Source organism: Cajanus cajan, chromosome 1, assembly GCF_000230855.2.
Source record: "Cajanus cajan strain Asha chromosome 1, NIPB_CcT2T_4, whole genome shotgun sequence".
Taxonomy (NCBI): domain Eukaryota; kingdom Viridiplantae; phylum Streptophyta; class Magnoliopsida; order Fabales; family Fabaceae; genus Cajanus; species Cajanus cajan.
In genome coordinates this window covers 38,400,454-38,416,066 of record NC_138517.1, presented here as the reverse complement: position 1 = coordinate 38,416,066, position 15,613 = coordinate 38,400,454, and the positions used below count along the sequence as shown (strand labels likewise).

The window sequence follows — 15,613 nt, the reverse complement described above, 5'->3', positions numbered from 1 at the left end:
CTTTGTTTGTCTAAATTTTAGCCGATCATCATTACAAAAAAAAAAAATACACGTGTCAATTGTGTCGCTATGACTCAGAGTGACACCATAGTAAAATGCCCCAAAAGTGTAAACTGTTTCAAAATAGCCCCATTTACATAAATAATTTTGAAAACTGCCCCAAATTGGTCAATCAGCCAAAGAGATTTGTTGGAGTAGTCTTGTTTGTGGTCAAGCAAGCATAGAAAGAGTTTAATATATTGACAACCAACAATATCAACTACCTTCATTTTCTCAACACTTTATGTTTCATGATATTAATGGATTCTATTAACATTTAACAATATTTGCTACTAATTCATAGGTGTGATTTTAAGTAAAATTTATAATAAATTATATACAAATAAATGTTATATTAAATATATAAATTATATTTAAAATTTGTATAAATAAATATTTTAAAAATTAATGTTATATTTTATATTTAAGATAATAATTCATATTGAAGTATAAAATTATTTTTAATTAATATTTTATTTTAAAAACAGTCTCGTGTAAGATAATCTTGTTTAATATATGGGTCAAATAAAAATAGAACAGTCATTTGCTATATTATAAATTATTTATCAATTTAAAATATAATTTATATGTTTAAAAATATCTACCTATATATATTTTAAATTTAAATATATATATATATATATATATATATATATATATATATAGAGGAGGGTTCAAACGACACTTAAGTGTTATACCGCTCAATAACTTTATATTAAATGTGAATTTTAAAAATCCAACCGTTAGATTGAAAGTTTATATCTCTTTGATCATATATATCAAATTTTATATTAATCTAAGATAATTTGACGTAATATATACATTTCAAAATATACTAAAATATGAACACTTTGATTACATTTAAGTTGTTGTTCAATTTTAACAAAATTTGATATATATGATCTAAGAGATATGAACTTTCAATCTAACTGTTGGATTTTCAAAATTCACATTTAATATAAAATTATTGAGCAGTGTAACACTTAGTAAAAGTTATACCGATGTCATTTGAACCCTCCTCATATATATATATATATATATATATATATATAATTTATTATAAATTTTAATTATATATAATAAACATCTAACCTTATCAGATGGAGACATGCTTGGATGAGTTGCTTTTGTAGGATTTACATCTTCATTCAACTTGAATGGCAGTTGTATGAAGAAATCGAAATTTTTCCAGAGTGGATTTGGATGGGTGAAATCCTCATGACTATCAGAACATAAAGATTTCAATTTTATCTTGATTTCTCCTAACTCTGGTGGAGCTTCTGAGAGAGAATATAACCTGGTGGTTGGCACAAAAGGTTTGAATTCTCTTTTGAATTTGAGTCCAGTTGGATGGATGAATAATCTGTGTGCTAAACAGAAGACATCCATTCCTATTAGAAGATCTTTGTTAGGTAGCTTACTTCCAATGACTTTGGACCAAATAATGCAGTCTTTGAAGATTCAGATGCCAACCGGTGCTCGGGAAATAACCTCTGTTTTAAAGGTTTTTCCATCAGCAGCTATAAAGTATGTAGTCTCCTTTTTCCAGAAATCAGATGGCAAGATTTCTGGATTCATCATGGTCTTTTGTGCCCCGGTATCAAGGAAACCGATTACCTTGATGGGTTTCTCATATTTGGAGGGTAATATTTCAATTTCCACATTGGGATGTGGAGGAGGAACAGTTGCCATATTATCAATTTGATCGATGGCGAAGACTGGAACTGATTCTTTCTCTTGGCTAGAGTCATCTGTATCAGTACTGGAATCATCTGAGAAATATTCTTGTAAGGCAAACACAGTGTCTTTGTCTGCTGAGCTTTGCTCTGAGTAGAGAGATTCTACTTCGTCTTGATCATCCAGGTGTAAGGATGTGATCATTCTTATGGCTTTCTGAGCTTTGTTTGGGCAGGACTTAGCAAAATGTCCTGTTTTTCCACAAATGTAACATCTTTGTCCTGGGCTTCTTCCACAGATCTTTTTTCTCCTGAAAAACCTATAAGGCTTTGTATGTCTCCTCTTACTGAATTTTTTGCCTTTAAATTTATTCTTTGGACAGTGACATCTGTCTTTATCTTTGCATTTAATCTCCAAGAAAGATTTTCCACAAGCTCTGACATATTTTCCCTTATCTCTTAGCATGTTTGAGAAATACTCATGCTGATGATAGAGCTTATCTACAGCTTCTTGGGTCATCTGATGAATCCGACCCATTGTTAAAGCTGTAAAGTCCTTGTTAGCGGCGGCAGCCATTCTAGCGAGTTCTGGCTGGACCTCTGTAGGAAGTGAGCTTACATAGGTGCTTTTTAGACTTGGATCATTGAGACCATTGAGAAGATAGAATCTTTTAAGCATCCTTAGGTAGTGCTTATCAAGATCCTTCAGCTTTAGTGAACAACATTTCATCTCAAATAATTCTTGTCTTATTTTCCTGTCTGTGAGTGTTCCATCACCTATGAATTCTTCATGTATTGTGCCAAGAATTGTAGCAGTGTTTCCTAGGTCATGGAACATGTTTTGGCGAACTGGTCCCAAGTTGGCATACCATTCTTTAAGAATCCCGATCATTCTACAACTGAATTCTTCTACGATCTTGTAGGGTTCAGTATCTCCTTTTATAAACCTGGTGTCTAACCAAGCACCAAATTCGATTAGTCGATATCTCCATTGGCTTGGCTCAAGATCATTAAGAGTGAACTAGGGTCCACTAGTTGGTTTGGCGACTCCACTTCTAGGTTTCTGCCTGGGACTTTCATCAGGTAATTCATAAATAGGTTCTGGTCCAGTGGATGATGCCATTAATACAGAGAGATATGCCAAATGAGCTTTTGGTGAGGCTGAGTTGAGTGAATCATCATTAGATGAATCAGTGTTGGGAAAATTATCATCTGATTTGGAGCTTTCAGATGATTCTGAAATGGTAATTTTTTCATTCTGTCTAGTAGAGCCAAAGTGTTGGCTGATGGGCATCTGAGAGTAAGGGTCATGTGAATCTGGAAAATAGTGACCTTTTCCTGAATCATGTCTTTTTGGAGATGAAGTTGGGGTTGAATGAGAAGACTTTGGAGCGTCCTCTGTGGATTTGGAAACTTTCTTTGAACTGGATTCTGTTCTACGCCAATGCAAATTAGCAGAGGCAGTATGTATGTTGAAATGTGGTCTTTCAGGTTTAGACCATGAAACTGATGGTTTCGACCATGAAACTGATGGTTTCTGGAATAGAGAATGAGATACTAGTGCAGGAGAGTGTAAGAACGCATAAGGATCAACAGAGATTGGTTGGGGCTGTGGGGCCTTCTTTTTTTGTTCGATTTGTTCTTCCAGTTGAAAGAGTTGAGCTTTAAGGCTCCTAATTTCTCGATCCTTTACATTTGCTGCTGTGCCAAAAGAAGTGTGCCTCATTTCATTCTCTAATCTAGAGATATCAGCAGTTATCTTCTAATAATAGGTTTTCATTTTTTAGGAGAGGTAGTCCAGCTTGTCTTCCGTTTTTTGGATACTGCTTGACATCTTGGTGACTTTGTCATCAATCTTTCTTAGCAGGGAGTTCTGTGCCTGGGCATTTTCTGTATGCCAGTTTAGAACTTCTTTTGCTTGGCTGAGTACCTTCGGTTTCCCATCAGTACCAATTTCTGATGGAATGATGGTAGGTTTGGTAGAGTACCTGGTATTGGGATCTATTTTTCTTTCCAATGGAGGGAAGTCTACATCCCGTTCTGACTTTGAGAACATGAAGCATGGTGTGGGTTTATAAGTCTGTTGGAAAAACTTCTCCAACTTGTTTGAACATCTTCATGAAACCATGTTGAAGGAAGACTTGTTTTGTGAATCGGACCGTCTGTTGGGTCGGGGAGGTGGCTTGCAGGGCGTATTCCATCCCTCATCATCACTATCTGATTCACATTCCTTTTCCTCGCTAGTATCTCCTGAATGCATCCAACAATCACACTCAGTATCACACATATCTGGGTTGACATCCCAAATGAAATGACCGTTGATCCAGTCAGTATAAACTATGTTTCCATCTGCGTCAACTGAGTAGATGGGAATTCTCCCTTCTTTAACAAAAGGTTCTAGCAACATAGTCTGGAAAAACGGAGTTGGACCTGAGGATTTCTCTGGTCGTTGGAAGATCGTTCTAACTGTTCCGTCAGTAGATCTTCGAAAAGTTTCTTGGTCTATATGGATGGGCTTTCCATGGTGTTTGAGGAGATTTTCGTAATTTGTTACCCATTGCAAAGGAATGAGTTCCTTCAATTGTTCCCTAGTAATATTCCTAGGAGCTTGGACTATTGAAGGACTTTCTTCTGCCTGATTTGCTAGGACGAACAAGGCACTATCATTATTGCTGGGTAAGGCTAAGTTTACTGCATGGGTCTGTAACCTGTAGATGATCTGGTAATGAAGTGTGGCACAAACAACATCGGAGATCTGAGCTGCTCTAGTGATCTCGACTTGAACCTTTAGTCAGTCTGGCACGGTAGAGTCTTTTAAACTAACATTATAGTTGGGAAATAATGTTAGTACAACACTCCCAGCATGAAGTGTAGTTAAGACTGTGCCTATCACTGCATTTTCATAATGGAGGTAGTTGGTGTCTAGCAAGGAAATCTTGCAGAGACAGGGAGTCCACGTCTTCCATGAAGTGTGAGTATCAATCGGATGGCTCCATAGTGAAGATGGGTATATCCATCGGTTCTCCAATGTCTGATGAGTTCTCTGGGAATCTCAATGGTAACATATTGTTCTTTGGAGGTGGCCATCAAAGAACATTGTTCCATCTTGGAAGATTGAACATATTCTTTCTCATGAGGTCGTCTGGTTTTGATTAGTTGAGTGATAGATCTCAGTGTAGATCTTTGTCTTTTGAATATATTGTACGGGCTCAAAAGTGGAGCGGCGCTCTCAGAAATCTGAGCGTCTTCTGGGATATAGGAATATTCAACAAGGTTTTCTATTTTTGGGACTAAAGTTCTGGAAACATGGCTTGGTAAGGTTAAGGAGGTATTTAAAAAAGCTGGTCAAGTTTCTGGGTCAGGTTGAGTAAGGATGGAATTTTCCATGGTAATAAAGTCTCTCCCCTACTCACTCTTTCCTCTATAATAGTATCATCCTCAGTAAACGAGTTAGGCTCTGATACCACTAGTGCCGGGAGCCTTAAAGACTTATCACACATTTGCCTTTATATAAGAAACTTGCTTACTTTTTCGGCATCCCTTGCCTACTCTTTTCAGCCTCTGTCTTATATCAGGCAAACTTATCATAAGTCCCAAGGACCAGAAATACTGGATCAAATCTGATAGCGTTCTGTTGTACAAGATTCTCTAAAAGAGGCGAGTACAGAGCATACTGGCTACAAATATATTACTGAGACCATAATACTATCATAGTATCAAGAGCTTTCGAGAGAGAGGAAGAGAAGTAATTTAGAAATCCATGAGTAAAGAAACACAAGAGTTTTTATTTCCAAACTCGCTTGATACAAACTGAGAGAGTATCCCCTTATATAGACTCGAAGGAGCTCTCTTTATGATAAGTGGCCGACATCTTTTACACTAGGGCCAATCCTATTGGCTAATTAAAGGATAAGCATATAAAGGGACCCTCAAGGGTCTGACTCATGTAAACTGACAAACTAGTCTGACTAAGATTATAATAACGAATAAAAGAGAGGGACCCACATGGGTCTAACTCACTCAAGACACCAAACTAAAATACACACTTTATTATACAAATGGTGGCAGACAGTCCATAAAGCAGATTTCGATCATTAGTCTCCTTTAATGATAGGCTCGTGACTAGGAGAGAGATTTGGATCTGATGCGTCTGAATCTGAACAACTATTCATCATTGATTCATCATAGTAGAGGTCTTCATAGTTTTCTCCTAGGTCATTAGCTGTCTGGAACTGTTCATCAGGAACGTAAAATTCAGTTTTGCTCATGAAAGCTTTGATTCCTTGATGACTTGACTGAGAAGGAATTAGACGACTGTGTGATGAACTGGCTTCATCTTGGCTCTTTTGGTGGATCCTTGTTTTTTTGAGATGGTTGATCAGCTGTGTCTTGTAACTTTAATCTGGAGGGTATGTTTCAAAAGTTCCCCAAAGATAAGCTTCATTTTTGGACTAGAGTTGTCCGGTAGGATTTTGAAAATAAGGGCGACTGATGATGGCAATGAAAGTTAGGGACTCACATTGTTTTTTAGTTTTTCCCTTTTGGTTTCTTTGAAAATTAAGAACCTTTTTTAACTCACATCTCCACCATGTCAGAGGTGAGAACCATTCTAATAAAGTCTAGAATAAATAATCATCCTTATCTGGATTTATCAGAATATCATAAGTTGACTGTGTCCTTAAGGCAATTAGGATTGGATTTTGAACAATTTTACACCATATGGCCCAAAGAGTTGGTTCAAACAAATCCCACCCAATTTCACAGAATAATTCGAAGATCCCGGAGTGGTCTTCTGTAGGGTCAAACATGGATGGAGGAACTATTTTAAATCTTAAAGTCTCATGAAGATAATAAAAATAATGATCTTTAGCAAACTGGATAATTTCTTCAGGACTCTTTGGGTTAAAACCAGGAGGATATAGCTTTTTGGTTTTTGCTGTATCGGGTAAAGGTTTCATCATGAAAATTAATGGAAAGCTATGGGAGGATGATATGACAAAAACTGGTTTCTGAGGTCTTGAAAGGAAGTCAGGGATGAGGTTGTGTTTTCCTTTAATGTGTTTAACAGTGAAGTCATACCTGGAAAATCAATCTTTCAACCGCAAGATCTGAGGTTCAGGTGGTAGCTTATTCTTGAAATCTAGGATTTTTGGAAATGAGGAATTATCCATCTGGACTTCAAAATGGTGTCCTCTCAAATGGAAATCAAACTTTTTGATTCCATTTTTTACTGCCAATGCTTCTTTGTAGGTGGTGTGATAATGCTTCTTTGCCTCTTTGAATTGTCCACTAGCATGTCCACAATAAAATTTCTTTTCGAGAATTTCCTCAATGAATAATGCTCCCCAGTAATGATCACTAGCATCAGTTTGAATAATCCTTTTCCCATTCCCTGAGATTTTAAATGTATGAGGATTCTGTGCGATTTTCTTTATTTCTTGGATAGCCTGAGTCTGTTCTGGTCCCCATGGAGGGGGATCTTTCTTCAGCATCTTGGAGAGGGGACTGGTGTATCTAGCAACTTTGGGAATGAAATCCCGAATGTAATTTATGATTCCTATAAATTGTTGAATTTGCTTGACAGTAAGATTTTCCTCAGGAAAGTTGAGTAACTCTTTGGCAATATGGGGTTGAGGCTGATAAGTCCCTTGAGAGAACTTCATACCCAAAAGATCAATTTCTTGTTGTGCTAACTGTATCTTCTTCTCTAAGAACATAATTCCATACAGATTTTCTCTTTCTAGGAATTTGTCCAGAAGCTTCTTGTGGCTCTCCATATCTTTTGAGAACAAGAGGATATCATCGATGTAGATGATAGCATTATCTAAAAGAGGTTCAAATATCCTTGTCATTGTTTTCAGGAATAATGAAGGTGCTACCTTCAAGCCGAAAGGTAAGACAGTCCACTAGTACTGTGCATTGGGTATGCAAAAAGTTGTTTTGTGTCGTTCACTGGGTTCAATTCCTAACTGCCAAAATCCGGATTTAAGATCAAATTTGAAAAAGATGTTATTGTTTTAGCAAAACTGGCAAAGAAGAAGTTTTTGGGAGAGGAAACTTATCATCCCTCAAGAAATGATTGAGGGGTTTGTAGTCAATGACTAATCTCTTTTTTCCTCCGAGTCTTTCTGATCTTTTCTCAACATAGAAATGCACATGTTAAAGTACTAGTAATATAAATTATTAAATTATATTTATAAATGCGTATTTATCTTAAAAATATTTTAGATTAGATTGAAAAATGTAAAATAATTATTTTGAAAAACACCGGTTATTTTTGCACCATTTACTGGTTGTACTAAAATGGTTTAGTTTTTTTAGTTAACAAATCAACCACCAAGCTAGTTCGAATCAACCGGTTCAGTTTCCATAACTATGATACATTCTTATAATTAAAGCCTTAAAAATAAGACTTTTAAAACATGACATATTTGAGAAATAGCAAATCTTTGAGAACAAAAGATGAAAATAAGTTCAATAAGTTAAAAAATGTAGAAAAATGTGATAAGGAAAAAAATAATAAAATTAACATTCCACGCTTTGTTTTCCGCATCAAAAATTATAAATTGATGTTTCATTGTTTCAATTCAATGATACAAACATGATGCCATTATTCAGGTTGACTAGAACATCACTCACTAGAGATAGAGGCAAAACTCGATGGAGGTTGAAATAAATAAATAAATAAATAATGGTGCTCTTCTTTTATCTAAATAGAGATAGAGGCACATCACTAACTCTATGGTGAAAATGGTATATACAATTGATATTTCTATACTCCTACGTAACTATCCCACCCCAAAAAAAAAAAGGCAAAATATACACATTATCTGGCTTCCAAATCTTCTGTGCTTCCTATTTGTTGCTTTGGGTGAACACCCAAATCATTTGATAACTTCTTGCATAACTACATCATATAAACACAAATGTACATATCAGCCTCAAAATTTGTGGATGAGGGGAACATATAGTGAGAGATAGTATATTGGTATGTCTGTTTCAATACAAGCTAAAAGTGATTTTGGGAACTTTTTTTACTGGAAAATGCTTTTATTTACGGTAGAGAAACTTCAAAAAGTTCTTCTAGAGTTGTATCTAAACAGATTAATGCATACCTGTCTATATTTAGAAGCATCTCCACAAGCCTTGCTTAACTCAACCACATACAAGGATGGACTTATTTCAATCACCTGTTGTATTTGAGGGTAAGACAGTTTCATAATGTCAGAAAACTATACATGCAGATTTCATAGATTTAAGCTGTGAACATCAATCAGTATATGGAAGTTTAGCTCAGTCTCAATGTGCATTACCTGTGCTGCCACTGAGAGGCTACCTAGACTTTTCTGCTCTTTACTCTCTTGTGTCACTTTCAACTGAAATCCAACGTTTTAAAGACTATTTAGCCAAACTTATAACACTTCCGTTATTAGCATGTATGTGTGCGTGCACAACCGATTCAAGAGTAAGGCTACTAAAATTTTAACTTTAGACCCACCAAATTTTTTTTATTTATTATTAGTTTTATAATTAAAAGACCACATGTGTAAGGTCTCATGTTGAGAGAAAGATTCAACATATACCTTTAGTATTCAAAGAAGAAATTGTTTTTTAAGTTTAGAGTCTCACTTATCGTTGGATAACACATGCTAGATATAACATAATAGTACTCACCATCCCATTTTTCTTTTGGACTCTAAATCCCATTTCTGTTACAATGTCTTCTATCCTCTCATTCAAATCTTTCGGTGAATGGGAGGATGTAAATCTTATCTTCCTCTCAGAGACATCCTGGAATATTAAGTGCAATGTGTTAAATTGAGTGAATTTCCCTTAGGAAATGGTAAATATCTTAGAAGTTCAAACAAAGGAAATTATGCTCAAAATATAATATTTATGTGTGTCCTGAAAAGTGCCAATAAACTTCAATCCTCTGATCCTCACCTCTTGCTCAAAAAAGCCAGAGAGATCTAGGCTTGAAGACATCCCTATCAACTGAAATGCATTGATAAGGGTTGGTGATCTTGGACCCTCCTGATCTGCTTCAAGTGACTGTTACCAAGACAAATGTTATGGGTTACATGCAAGAAAATATATGAAAAGTTAAAAAGAAAAAGTGGTACCAATTATTATTAATCGTAAACAGCTGGAAATTACAAAGTATACCACATCATGGATGGAAAAGGCTTCATCATCAATATATACATTCTCTTCCTCATCCTCATCTTCTGGATTTGCAGGAGTATAACTTTCCTTGAACCATTCATCTTCTTTGATCATAGCCATCGTTATCCGGGTTTTAGGATTAGGATCAAGCATTCTCTTTATAATGTTTTGAGAGCCAGGTGATAACCATCTTGGCATCTGAACATCTCCTTTAAAAATCTGTAATACTCGTGGGAAACAAAATGATATTTAGTTTATAAAACTACAAAACTAAACTGTATAATCAAGATAATAGATGCAACGTATAGGAGTAGAATACCTTTTGGTAGAGAACTGCAAGATTTCTGTCATCAAAAGGAAGGTATCCTGTTAGTATTACATACAAGATAACACCACATGACCATATATCTGATGTTGCACCATCATAGCCTTTATTGGCAAGAATCTCAGGAGCAACATAGTTGGGACTTCCACAAGTTGTATGCAGCAATCCATCTGCCTGAAATTTTCACAGTTATCACGAGTCAATTACCAAAAGAATGAAAGGATAAAGAGGAGTAATATATATCCTTAAGTATAAATCTGTATTTATCATGAAATTCAATGACAGAGAATTTGAAATTGACAATGTATGGAACAATAGAATACTTGTAATATATTCCAAAGGCATATCAATGATGAAGGAAATATTTTAATTTTAAATATACCTTTATAAAGCACTTTACTAAGTATTCATTTTTTAGTGAAAGATAAGAAATTTCCTTGAGGTATGATTCATAGAAGTGGTATCTCACCCTAAAATGCTGGGGCAAAGCACTAAGGTTAAAATCGGTTATCTTTAAGTTCCCTTTGGCATCCATAAGTACATTCTCCAGCTGCAACAAGTTATCATTTGTGTAAAAATAACCCCAAAAATTTGGTAACCATGGAGCATAGTTCCAACTCTAGCTCCAAAATACTATTAATAATGCCTAAGAAGACAAATGAAATAATACCTTGAGATCCCTGTGAAAGACACCTTTATTGTGGCAGAAGCTCACACAATCAATCAACTGTTGGAATATCTTTCTACCTTCAGCTTCTTTAAGTTTGCCTTTGGATGCCTGTGAATACAAGTATCTCATTGATTATCATCGCTATTATGCACAAAAACATCATCATTTATATGAAATATGACAAAAACAAGCATATTCTCCTACTTACAATTTTGTCAAATAACTCTCCTCCATTCACGTACTCAAGCACCATATAGATTTTGGTTTTGCTAGCCAAGACCTGCATAAATCATAATCAGAACATCAAGGTTTCATTGGTAAGTTACTTTGTAAATGTGTTAAGATTCTGTTTGAATACAAGTTTAGAAGAACTTTTAAAAGTCTTTTCACCAAAAACTACACCTTATTTTAATAAAGACTCTTGAAAACATTTTTAGTTTATATCTAAATAGACTCTAAGTCACTTCATTCTCCTTTAAAATCTGAGGTTTGTTCCTGTTAGATATGTCACAATTCATTCTCATGTCTTACAGTCTAAACCTAATAGTTTAAGTATTTTGTGCCCCCTATTCTTCTACTGAAAAGTTTGAATATTACAAGATAAATGTTTCAAGCATAAAACCTCATTTGTTTCAGAGGGTGTAACGCAAATTTATAAAATAAAAATCATTTACGTGTTTTCACTTAGCACATTAATGGCACATAATGTGTCCTTGACAAAAAGGTGCTATTTGTATAAAAGAGTTGGTACTTGGTACAGATTTTCATTTCAGTTACTGGTGGAATAATATATATGGTGGAACCATCTGATACATATTATTAATACATGGTGCAAAATTTACTTTGTATCTATTATTCTATATATACACGAGACCATTTGTATACATAATATATATGGTGGGGCCATCTGACCTGAAAATGCTATGCTATGCATGAGTGCTAATAATGGTAAGTAGATACTGCCCTCCAAACATTAAACACATAATCATAGTGATACACTAATTTTCCCACCAATGGAAGCTTTTATTCAATTTATTATAATAATGACAAATTATGGGCAGAAATATACTTAAAAAGTATTATTATTGATTGAAAAGAAAAAACGTATTTAATTTAATGAGTTAATACGAAACTCTCATTTCCAATTTGAAGAATGTTATTTTACGCATAAGACGTATCATGATTATAAGCAGAAACAAATTGGGACCCACTACGTGGTGTTATTATACCATTTGTTAGAATTATAACTCAAAGTAGGTGTCATGTTTATAGAATTAGTCTTTTATTATAAGTCATGTATTTTTAACTTGATCCTATGTTTGACGATAATTTAATATTAATTTCAAAGCATGATAATGATTAGAAAATGATTTCAAACAAAATTTTTAGAAAATAGGCTACGATCTCTAAAATTATTTAAAATTTTTAAGGGTCCAAGAATGTAATCCACCGCCACATGGGACAGTAATATATGAATATATTCAATGAGAAACACGTTAGTTTTTAACTTGAGAAAAAATCTTAAGATAGACACGATCTTCTAATACGACTTCCCAACTACAACCACAAAAATAAATAATATTTTAACAGTTAATTTTAACGTGAAAAGGAATATTCGAAGCATAAAGTGTTCGAGGTTCGAAAAATATGCAAAGGCGAAGATGAATTCCAAACGTGTTTTGAAAGACACGAAATCAAAACTGGATTCCAAAACGTGTTTTGGTGAGATCGTAATTTGTGGCATGATTTAGCTTCACCTCACCACTAGTTTTTTAGTTTATTTATTTTTATCCCATCTAATAACTTGATATTGTTAGTGGTCCTCAATTCAATCGATCACTTCAATTAAAATAATTACATGTATTATCAAATTATCCAATAAGTCGAACCAAATCAATAATTGAGGGAAGTGTGGACCTAGTTGGTGGCGGGTTTGGTTAGTGCGTGTGTGAAATAGTCATTAGTGATTCTTGCTTTGTCTATTCATGGAATCGGATAAATGAAATGAATTTCACACTAAAAATTTGATTTATCAAGATAAATCTGAGCCATCCAAATTTGTGATTGTTTCAAAGAGTGAAGAAACTGTACAAAATGGGGATCCGATAAACACGTAAACAGGTTTCCACGGAGGAAAAAAGAGGCTAAGCTAACTTTTTCTGACCATGTAGAGAAATGCCAAAAACAACACGTCACAAATAGGAATAGTTCTAAAACCAATGATTTTAAAGTGCATTAATTGCACTTTATTGTAAAATAAAAACACATGGTTAAGAAAATAAAAAAATAAAAAAATAAGGGGTAAACTAAAAATAGTGCATCCACAAGTGGATCAATTCAAAACCCAGAAAAATTGGAGGCTGGTGGAGGAGAGAGAAAAAGTGTGCAACAAACTTTTTTTTTTTTTGAGTTTGTTATGGCGAATCATAGGATTAGAATGTTACCTCGTATAATCTAACAACGTTGGGATGCTTTAGGAGCTTCAAGGTGGATATTTCCCTCTTTATCTGCTATGAAAAAGAATGGTAAGAACACTGAAAAGTTGCACTTAATCAGAATTTATAAGCCATGTACTATAAAAATTATAAAATAAAAAAAACAAACAAACAAACACGAACTTTACACAAAAACTGGAAAAACCAGATGAATATAGAAACCCAATTACATTATTTTCAGTTTCAATTTGTGGCACAAGATTTAAGAGAAATTGAATCGGTACAGAGGTACTAAACTAAGTTAGAAAACTTGGAAATTGTAAAAGCATGGACATAGCAAAATGAGATTAGAAAAGAGTAAAAGGAAATTATTGAGTTGGTAATTGAAGGAAACCTGATCAGTGTTATTGAGGTCAATGATCTTGCTCTTCTCAAGGATCTTAACAGCAAAAAGTTTGCCAGAATTGGTGTCCCTTGCCAACTTCACTTTTCCAAAATTGCCTTCTCCAAGAGTTTTTCCCAACTCATATTTCCCAAGTCGCATTCCCTGCCCCTCCTTCCTCCCAAGGTTCAAAATCACCATCGCCAAACACGCCTTTGTTCTTTTTTTTTTTTTTCTCTCTCTCTCTAAAACACCCTCTTGCAAAAACTTGTGCCTCCACACGACCCTTTTCTCAATATGCCAAAATCGATCAAAACAAACCCAAAAGTTTGTTTCTTTATGAAGCGATCCTTCTGGGTCCTCTTGTTTATGTGTTGGAACTTTGTGGGTTATGCAAATGTAACCAAATGAAACGGTTTGAAAAGGTAACGGAAAACGAAATGAATGGGATTTGTGAGAATAAGCAAAAGGGGTTACTTGGATTGGGAGAGAGGATCGAGATTTGGAAGGAAAAATCAAGTGAACCCGCTTCTGCTTCTGCTTATGTTTATGTTCTGTTTGGTTCACTTGCAAACAAGGAAAAGAAAGAAAGAAATAAACATAAATGGCTTTTCCTGTTTTGAAACGATCGATGGCCAACAAAGACTTCCAAACGCAGTTTATATATACTATTATTATTATTATTATTATTATTATTATTATTATTATTATTACTAGTATTTTGTTTTATTTAAAGTGTGTGCGTTATATATGTGGCAAAAACATGTATAAATAGACTATTCGTATTTGTAATCTTGATTGGTTCAAACCGTTCAACTTGGACAACGGATTCCCGACACGTAACGTTGGATCACTTTGGCGTTACAAACATTGGTGGATGTTTCACGCTTGCTTGCTGTTTCGCTCTTTCCCAATGCCCAACTCATTCTTAATCACTCCTTAATAAATCATATAATCTTTTTTTCTTTTTTCTTTCAAAGCTTAAATTTTCTCAAATATTATAGGATGTATTGAGGGTTGCATTTACATTTAACAACATGTATTTTTAAAAAATTAAATAATACTATTATAGATAATATATTAATATTATTATTATTAGATACCCAAATTGTTCGAAACATAATTTTAAAAACCGGACCGGTCATGGAACCGGTTAAGGTACTGGATTATTGGGTCAAAGATTGAACCGATAGGTCACTAGTTGAACCGGTGGATCACTAGTTGAACCGCATGACTCGATTTTTATTTAATTTTATTAAAAAAATATTCATATTAAATATATTTTATATTATAAATTTTAATAAATTCATATCTTATTTTAAATTTCAATTTTTCTATTTTATTTAAAATTATTTTTATTTTTATTTTATAAAAAAATACATAAAAAATTACATGTTAAACTGTATATTAATATAAATTAAAAATATAAATAATATGTAGATATATAATATCATTGCAATTGATATTACAAAATAATATATATAATATCTACATAAATATTATATTATTAAATATATAATTTAAAATTAATAATATACTATAAAAGTTATTTAAGTTGTATATATTACAAACAAATACATTAGAACAAGTAGTCATTGTTATATTTAATAAGACTCTTTGCTCTTGCATTAAGAGATTTAATTTTCATTATTATTTTTGTGGTTTATGGTCCCTTAAATTTTTTTTAAAAAAAATAAGAAAAAAAGTGGTTGAACCGGTTTGACGCACCGGTTTACCGGTTGAACCAGAAAATTGACCGGTTCAATCCGGTTTGAAACAGATCGACTGCATAACCGATCCAACTTAAGATTCGGACCGGCTGGACCACCGGTTCCCGGTCCAACCAGTCCGACCGGCTGGTTCGATCCGGGTTTTAAATCACTGGTTCGACACACTCGATAGTAAAAATGATAATTTTAC

The 15,613-nt window shown here is 34.0% G+C and overlaps 1 protein-coding gene across 3 annotated transcripts; it reads right to left on the bottom strand.

The window, feature by feature from the left end:
- Positions 1-8,220: 8,220 nt before the first annotated feature.
- LOC109803627 (CBL-interacting serine/threonine-protein kinase 1) lies at positions 8,221-14,343 on the bottom strand. 3 transcript variants are annotated; one of them, XM_020365291.3, is made up of 12 exons: positions 13,706-14,342; positions 13,321-13,386; positions 11,085-11,156; positions 10,877-10,984; positions 10,676-10,756; positions 10,201-10,380; positions 9,882-10,100; positions 9,660-9,767; positions 9,390-9,506; positions 9,029-9,091; positions 8,831-8,905; positions 8,221-8,622 (listed from the first exon to the last, which is right to left on the bottom strand). In XM_020365291.3, exons 1-12 carry the CDS (start codon positions 13,892-13,894, stop codon positions 8,542-8,544), a joined length of 1,359 nt encoding a protein of 452 aa, XP_020220880.1. In that variant the 5' UTR covers positions 13,895-14,342; the 3' UTR covers positions 8,221-8,541. The 3 variants fall into 3 exon arrangements, with proteins under 3 accessions (XP_020220880.1, XP_020220881.1, XP_020220882.1); XM_020365292.3 differs by having other exon boundaries at positions 13,321-13,383; positions 13,706-14,341; XM_020365293.3 differs by lacking the exon at positions 10,676-10,756 and having other exon boundaries at positions 13,706-14,343.
- Positions 14,344-15,613: the final 1,270 nt, after the last annotated feature.